This window comes from Streptopelia decaocto (assembly GCF_964273445.1).
Source record: "Streptopelia decaocto genome assembly, chromosome: 5".
NCBI classification, from domain to species: domain Eukaryota; kingdom Metazoa; phylum Chordata; class Aves; order Columbiformes; family Columbidae; genus Streptopelia; species Streptopelia decaocto.
Window position 1 is genome coordinate 2,818,002 of NC_138659.1, and position 8,795 is coordinate 2,826,796.

The 8,795-nt window shown below is 48.4% G+C and overlaps 1 protein-coding gene across 1 annotated transcript; it reads left to right on the forward strand.

Moving 5' to 3' along the window:
* Positions 1–1,853: 1,853 nt before the first annotated feature.
* Positions 1,854–2,402, forward strand: TMEM275 (transmembrane protein 275; the record flags this gene model as incomplete). The annotated part of the gene is made up of 1 exon (XM_082053820.1): positions 1,854–2,402. The coding sequence occupies one exon, from the start codon at positions 1,854–1,856 to the stop codon at positions 2,400–2,402; it is 549 nt and encodes a 182-aa protein (XP_081909946.1).
* Between the last annotated feature and the right edge of the window lie 6,393 nt (positions 2,403–8,795).

Genomic DNA, 8,795 nt, shown 5'->3' on the forward strand with positions numbered 1-8,795 from the left:
GGGAATTATTGCAGAGTGAGGGCAAACAAGGGCTGAAGAGTTGGGAGGGAGAAACCTGGTGGAGTGAATCTGTGATATGATTTAACCACGAGAAGTCATGCTGTTCCTTGCTGAGCATTTTGCAGCGGGAAGGTGAAGGGCAAACTGAGGGGAAGAGCCACGCTGGGTCATCTGTGCCAAAGATTCAGACTGGCATCCATAAAAGCTGGGCTGAGAACAGCATGTGTGTGTCTTTAATCAGATGTTTTGCTGCTGGTCCAGGGCTGGTGAATGAGGCAGAATCAGAGCTCCAGCTCACAGCAGTGTGCCAGGGTTCCCAGGCAGAACAAAAGGATGCTGCTGGAGAAACGTGCATAGATGTTAGCCTGGCTAATGGAGAAAATGCCCTTTCTCTCTTGCACACTTTCAGTTCTGAAAAATCTTTGCCTGCAGAGACACTCCTCCCCAGTCAGGCATTCCCAGATGAGGAAGGATTTAATTATTTCATGTGCCTGTTCCTGTCAGCTCCAGCTGATGTCTCGCTGAATGGAAACTTCACTGAAAGTTCACTGCTGTGCTTCATTCAGGTCTAAACAAAAGCCCAAGCCAAGGAGATGAGATATGACACTGCATAGAAGAGCAGAAAGCTTTGCCTCAGCTGGAGGTGCAGGAAAATTTCATAACCTGGGAAACATGTTGAAAACACCCGGCTGATGCCACTGGCATGGTTCACGCTGGTGGGCGTTGGTTTGCTTTTTTTCAATTTAGTGGCTGCAGAGTGTTAATACAGCAACAGTGATTCTTGGCTCTTGCAATAGAAACCTGTGTGGTATCAATTTTCCCCCTGGCAAGTCTCTTGAAAATGATTTGACAGAAGGGAGGGAAGAAGCTAGGGAGCCAGGCAGGGGGGTAGGAGAGAGCAGACTGCTATTGTTTGCAATCAGAATGGGAAGAGAAATACTCTCCTGCCTGTAAAATCAAAGGCATCACCAGCAAACTGCTGGCAATTTGTCTGCTGGCAATTTGGCTTCCCAGCAAAGTACAGTGAACACAAAGCCAACTCTTATCACATCTAATAATCTTCTCTGTGAAGGAGCTGCTGTTGTCAGTCAGGGCTGTGTGCTCCTGCTGTGGGTCCAAGGCAGATGTCCATGCAGGCTCTTTTCCAGCTTCATCATCTCAGTTTCCATGAACCTCCATCCAGGAGCTGGTGTTGCTTGGACACGAACCTTGCACAAGTTTGGATTCACAGCTGCTGAGGCAAACAAGCTGTGGGTGACGACAAACACTGTAAGATCGGCTACCGTCCCAATGGGCAGCAGAACATATTTCCAGTTCCGAAGAACCTGTATTCTAAGGAAAGGGTGGATGGAGTAGGGGAAGGCTCAAGAGTTGTATGCAGCAGTTCTTAAATCCGTGTGAAAAACACCTGAGCTCATGCTGTGCGTCTGTCTGCCCAGCCACGGTGGTCCAATGCTGTGTTGTGGTTCAGAATCTAGGTAGAGCCAAGTGTAGGCTCTGGGCCATCATGCGCTCAGATCCACCTGGACATCATCCATGTGGATGGCAAAGGGCATTGAACACATGGAGGTCAGTGCTTGAGCCTGAGACTGACTGCACATGACCACCAAGGACAGAGAGAGCCCAGACTTGAGAGCAGGCTTAGATTTGTACTTAGTTGTTGGTGCCAGCAAACCTGAAGATGCTGGTCACCTTGAACAGTGGTAGAAATGCATCTTTCCTTTGTTGCTCTAACACTTGCATGCTTTTCGTTCCTCTGCAGGGATTTCAAGGCAGCAGGAGACCAGAGCTAACCTTCTCAACAAAGTGTACAACCCGTGAGGACGGAAAAGACCTCTGAGATCCATCTCAATATGTTCAGTGAAAAGAGCAGTGCCTCTTTGTCCCAGAAACCCATCCAGAAAAAGACACGACCTCAGGGCCTCCCCTCCCCTGCTCTCTGCTGTGCTTGTGGACTTTGCATCATGCTGGCAGGGATCAACATCACTTTAGTGGGAGCATTTGCCTTCGGGACCTTTCTCCCCGTAAACAACCCTCCCATCATCATCGGACCCATCTTGCTGGTGGTGGCCTTCACGTTCTTTGGTGCCTGCTGCATCTGCAGCCGGAGGCCCCCAGCTCATGGGGCCAGGAAATCCAAGCCAGGTTCCAACATTGGGCTCATCAAACCTGGCAACACAGCATTTGAAATTGAAACTAGTGAGCACACAGTGCAGGATACCACCGCTGTTCAGCTGAGCCCTACAAATTCCCCCATCTCTTCGAAAAAGTCCACGCCGGTCCATGAGAACACAAAGACTTGCAAGCTCTTCACCATGGAAGGCAATGGGCCAGTGGCCAAGTACACCACAGGAGGAGAGGCGATCCAGCTCAACTTGCCCAGGGACCTGTCCGCATCCTAAACCCAGGAAGAGCTTTTGTTAGTAGCCAGCCAGATGCTGCAATGGTTGGGCTGGATGATCCATGATGTGCCATCGTTCAGAGGCATGGGGAAGGTGCTTGTGAAAAGCCAGCAGACAGATGGGTCTCTTTGAATCACTGTAAGGGATTGGATGCAACAGCAGAAAAATTCTGGATTTTTTTGCTGAAAGGAACACGCCCATTATACGGCTTTTAAAAGAAAATTGATAATGGTGTTGCTGCGAAAAGGTGGCTCTCGCTTCCTGGGAATAGACTGATGTTTTTGAGGAGCAGATAGGAAGAGGGGAATAAATTAGTTTGTCTAGTGTAATATGGAAAGGTGTTGGCTGGAAGGAGGGGCTACACGGAGCTGAAAAATGGCAGCACTTTCTTCTCAGATGTGAAGCAATTCTTGAATGTAAAAGAATCAGGAACTCAGTATATTACAGCTTGCTGCCACTCAGTCACAAAAATATTTCTGCATTTTTAGTTCCAGGCTTTTTGGCAGTAGGGATGAAGCTATGTGTTTGCTATTAAAAAAGCAGTGTGAAACAACCTCCTCTCTATTGAAAATCCTTGCTCAATCTTGCCTTCATTTGGGTGACTTTACCACCCACTCTAAGAGACAACGGATCCCAAGGATTGCAACTAGCATTGTTTTTTTCTTCTTGTTTTAATTGGGTTTGGCTGCAGCTGTGCTGCTCGGTACGATGTGTATCATGGAAGATCAGTCTGGCTGAATCTTTCGGGACAAGTTCTTGGGGTAACCAGAGATGGGCAAGAGCCTGCAAATGAAATCTGTGGGCCATGATAATGAACTGAGTGCTAGGCAGCTTCCTTTCCATCTTTTTATGGAAGGCTGGCCTGGGACACACATCAGCTTGGGGCACAGGGCAAATAACTGTATGGGCTTCAGGATAGCTGTGCTGGAAGGTGGTGACTGTATCTCCCTCCCTGATGTGTCTGCGAGATCCACCACAGAGAGCGGGCAATCAGGAGTGGATCTCCTTGCTAAAGGAAACTGGCTGCTCAATGTGTTTATGGGCCTGCAAAGCAACGGGATGATTTTGCAGAAGAGAATTTATCAAGAGCTTCAATGCAAAGATACCACATCTGCCTCAGAAAGACCCTGATCGGATGAATTAATGCTGCAAAGGCTTAATGCTCCTCCCTGGGTGACCCAGGCTGGGTACTGTGCTAATGGGCCTTTGTTCTGGCTCCTGTAGGGGCTGTTCACATGTTTCGTGAGATGGGGCCAGTGTGGGCAAGGACAGCTGTGTTAGGCAGGACTAGTATGTGGGGAGGCAGCAGCAGGAGAGTGGATTTTATGTAGGAACAGCTGCATAGATTCTCTGTTTATGGAAATCCTACATTTGAAATGGGACTCTTGGGACTTTGAGTGACTAGGAAGTCATATGGACACACGAATGACCATACCAGATCATTTAAAAGGCCCAGCTAACCCAGCATCCCATTTCAGACAAGGTCTGGAGAAGAGCATACAGACTGGGCAAAACCAGGGTGTTGCTTGCCTAAAATGCTTTCCCAGCCCCCAATGCGCTATTGCTTAGGAGCTTCCTGAGCTGGGAGTAGTACCTGTACTTAGTAGCCTTCAATGGATTTCTTCTTCATGAAATAATCCATTTGCACCTAAATGTGTGTCAACATTCAACATTTGTGATCCTGCAGCAGGGAGTTGCACAGTTTAATGAGAAGCAGTAAAGTTCTCTGTCCTTGGCTTATTTTCCTCCTGCACCCTACTAATTCCCTTTGATGGCCTGAGTTTCCTGGATTAGAAGGGCCAGCAAACAGTCCATGGCCCCCACACCGCTCAGGTTTCCTGGGGCCTTTCTCATATTTCCTTCAGTCATCTCTTTCTTGTGGTACTTCACATCTCTCATAGACAGAGGGAGGTGATGCTTCCCATTCAGCTCAGCATCAGCAGTTTGCTCAGCTGAGAGCAACACAGCCTTGAGGCTTTAGTCAGCAGAGATGGGTGTATGGAGAGGCGAGAGGGCTGAAGGGGAAATACTGGAAAAGAGGGAGAGGTTGTGGCATGGCCAAGGCTCCCCTGGGCCACTAGCAGACCTCTCCATGGCCAGGCTGTGAGGACTGTATGGCTGGTGTGCTGGGTTAAGTGATGGCACGTGGGTCATGGGGGAGCTGGAGAGAAAAGCCACGGTGCTGCACAGTCAGTTCATGTGGTGTCCTGGTTGCCTTGGGGAGCCACTCTGCAGCTGATGATCCCTTCATGAGCTTGGGTAGGATGAGGTTGAATTTCATGCCTTGATGAGAGGGAATCAAACAATCTGTCTTCATGTGGGTCCTCCTTTAGTGCTCCATCAGTTTGCTGCCTTGAACAGCTCCTTTCACATCAAGGAATTACATTGGTATGACTTTTATCAGGGCTGGTCTACTGGTTAGGAGGGGCAGAAGCAGGCTCGAGAGAAGGACAGTCATGTTGGCATGGAAAGATATGGGGTCAAGTCGTTGGTAAAGCCTCCAGGTCCAGGGCAAATCATTAATTGTGCTACTGCACAACTCCCTGCCTGTGTGAGAGGGGAAATACCTGCTCCCACCTCCACCTAAAGCTGCTTTAAAGATGAGCACAATGCTGAGTCTGGAGTGCTTGAAGGTGGATGGGTCTGTATGGTCTGATCTCTGCACGATCTCCTTTAGAGCTCATTTTTGCGGGTGAGCTCTGCCTGCAGTGCCGGCTGCCCTTCAGCACCCAGAAGCTGCTGCAGTGAACAAAAGGTTCCCATGATTTTTGCCTGCTGGTGATTGCTGTAGCAATTAAACAGAAGAGCTCGCTGATGTAGGTTTGATTCCCAGCCTGCTGGCTCACAAGAGTTTTGGAATAGCACACGACAGGCTGGAAGTCCTTCAGAGGTATTACCCATGTGAATATGGTTACTGCAGCTCTTCTCTTTGAGTACTTGGAGCAAAAAATTTAGTAAAATCAAGTGGCAACTGTACAACTCCTTTCTCTACTCATTGAAAGCTTGAAAACCAAGTCTGGTGTGTGTGTACTGGCATCACTCCTCATTGCAGCTGCAATGTGAAATGCCACCAGTGATGGATAATACAATGGCACATCCCATATCAGTAGGGATGGAATGGGTACAGAAGCTGGACTTGGAGGGTGGGCTAGTAGTTTAGTGTGGTTCACACTTGCATTGTGGCATCGCAGCCAGTACAATACAGAGAACCCTGACACAGCCCTAGGACCTGGACATCCTGTGCTGCACACGCATGTCACCACAAAGCTGGTGTTGCTCTGGGAGCTGACGCCCTTGAGACCTAAGAGATGACAACCAGCAGAGATGACACCTGGGCAAGCAGAGGTGTAGGACCAGTGAGATGCCGATCCCCTGGTGTGATGGGTCTGTACGCCAAGCCGTGACTCCAACCACCCGCCTGCACAACAAGGTGGACACGGGATCATCTGCTGCCTTCCAAAGCATGAATGCTTTCGCCTTTTTCTGTCTTTCGGGATTTCTGTGTCTGTCTCTCTGTCCGCCTCCGTGATCAGCCACGACTAATGTTGTTGTGAGTCTTGTGCCTCCTTGTGTAGCAGGAGACAGGGAGAGTTTCTTGTGTTCTAAGTCAGAGTTTCTGGTGCGAGTCGTCTTTTTTACAAATTACTGTTTATGTGTGTGCAATGTGGAATTTGGAAAAGACAGACCCATTAAAATAATTGCACTTGCTAGGCATGTGGATCACCTTCTCTTTCACTTTACCAAGCACCTTCTCCCTTACCCTGGGACTGCGTGTGCTCTAAGGCTGTCTGTATTCCTTTTGCCTTATGCTCCTCACTCTCCTGCTTGATTTCTAGACAGTGTAACCAGTTGCAAGGAAAAAACATCCCTAAGAGTTCATGTTGCCTCTTGAATGGCATTGTTCCTTGAAGCCCTGATGCCTAAACACTAATCCCACTGTGGACTCCCACTATCATCGCTTTGGCTAACATGGGAATAGTCCATTTTAGCCTTTTTCCTTACCTGTGTACATTAACCCCCAGCTGTGCACCTGAACAAGACAGATATGAATCTGTGGGCTGGGGTGGGTGAGGACCATGGGATGTTCTGAATTCAGCCTCTTCAGTGATGGAGGACTAGACTGGATTATTTTAACTGATCTTCCCCAGTCCTGGGTATAGATGACATTTATTTTATGGTGCGAGGAAGGGGCGGAAGCTGTATCTGGTTGTGTTTATGTCTGTCTAGGATTGGTACCATCACCTTTCTGTGCTCCTTTTGGGCTTAGCCCAGCATGGTTTCTTGGAGATGAGTCAAGGAGGGATAGCACAGTGAGAATAAAGAGGATTTGAGAGCCTTGCAAATTCACTTCGTCAAAGGGCTTCTCTCCCAAGTGCAGCCAAGTGATTTGAGATGAGAGGAAATCTCTCCATTCCAGGCAGGCTGGCTGGTTAAGGACCTGGGAAATGAGCTGGCTAAGAAGGTTCCACTGACAATGTGTGTAAAATGAAAACCTGCTCCCTTCAGAAAGGATTTTTTCTTTTGGCCATTAGGAAGAAGTCCCTGGAAGGGCTTTTCTTTTTTAAAAGTGGGACCAGAGAGAAAAGCACTGAGGAGGGTTCGCTCAGCATCCACTGCTGCCCTCCTGGACCTGCAGAATCCCTGCCCAGCAGCTGCACAGCAATGAGCTGGACCATGAGCTTCTCTCTCCATCTGGAAAAACAGAACAGAAACATTATATGACATGTAATTAGCTTTTTCTATTTCCCAGCCCAAATTTATTTGTGGCTAGTTTAGCTGAGGTACCTTTCTGCCTCATGGAATTTTGTATCCCTGAAACATTCTAGATTTGTTGCAGATTTCCTAGAGCTTCCCTTTCATCAGGCTGAGCTGGCTGACCCCTTCCACCCTTCCCGCCTGTGAAATGCTCATCCTTCCCCAGGATCCCCCTGGCCCATTGCTCTGATTTTGGCTCAGAAGCTTCATGAATGCTCATGAGCTGCCATTTTTTTGCAAGACTCACAAGTCCACAGGTAAGGCATAAACTTTCCAGGTATCTTTTTTTTTGCAATAAATGAGGCATTTTTCCCTGAGTAAGTCCTGGAAGAGGAAAAAAAAAGTGCATGAAAGAGCAAAAATATCCATGAAAATGTGAAGTTTCCATTGCAAAGTCCCTCTGTAAAATGTGCCTTTTTGTTTTGTTTAGTTTTGTTTTGTTTTATGTCACTAGCCTCCAGTGAATCCATAGCAAATGTGCTCAACTTAGGGGTCGAAAGGCCAGTTTTCTCCAGCTTTCAGATGTTGTCAGGTCAGTGGAGCTTTCAGCATCCATCGGAGAGACCCTCAGACACTGCCAGCTGCCCCACTACAACATGCTCTAGGAGAGGTTGTACATTTGTTTTCTAAAACTCCTGGCTATCAGAGTGATAACCCCAAAGAATTCCTTGTTTGGGATGCCCTCAGAGTGACACCCTTCCCATGTCCCCAGGGTGATGTGAAGCCACAGCAGATGCTCATCATCTGCAGCAGCACCTGCCTCTGGATGGACCAAGGGTATGGAGCATCTCTCCTGACGTTGTCTTACACTGTTTGTTCTCTCACACTTCCTAGGGAAGACGTGAGTTTAACTTTTTTCATTTTAACATTTAAAATTTAATGAAATATAACAAGGGAAAGTGTAGAGTCTTGCATCTGGGTAGGAACAACCCCAGGTTCCAGTATAAGCTGGGGAATGACCTATTAGAGAGCAGTGTAGGGGAAAGGGACCTGGGGGTCCTGGGGACAGCAGGGTGACCATGAGCCAGCACTGGGCCCTTGTGGCCAGGAAGCCAATGGTACCTGGGGTGGGTTAGAAGGGGGTGGTCAGTAGGTCAGAGAGGTTCTCCTGCCCCTCTGCTCTGCCCTGGGGAGACCACACCTGGAATCTTGTGTCCAGTTGTGGCCCCTCAGTTCCAGCAGGACAGGGAACTGCTGGAGAGAGTCCAGCGCAGCCACCAAGATGCTGAAGGGAGTGGAGCATCTCCCGTGTGAGAGTTCCAACAAGGAGGGGACCATTGCTCACCCAGGTTCAGTGTGCCACCAGGCTGCAGAAGACAGCTGGACCATCAGGGCTGGCCAGCAAGGATTGCTCCATACAGGCTTGTTTCCATGGCTTCGTTCAGTCTAATTTACAAATTCTGCAGAGAGGCGATCTCACTGTTTCCATCAGCAGATCTCCTGCTACTTGTTATCACTCGCAGTCTCTCTCTGTGGGACCTGCACACACCGACATGGCTTTAAATTCTTGGAGCACAGAGGGTGTCAGACCTGAGAGGACAGATTATGTTTTTCAAGGCGTCTTTGCATACAAAGAGTCCCTAGCAGTTTTTCCAGGGAGCACATATTCATTGGGAAATTCTGATTTCTTGAAATAGG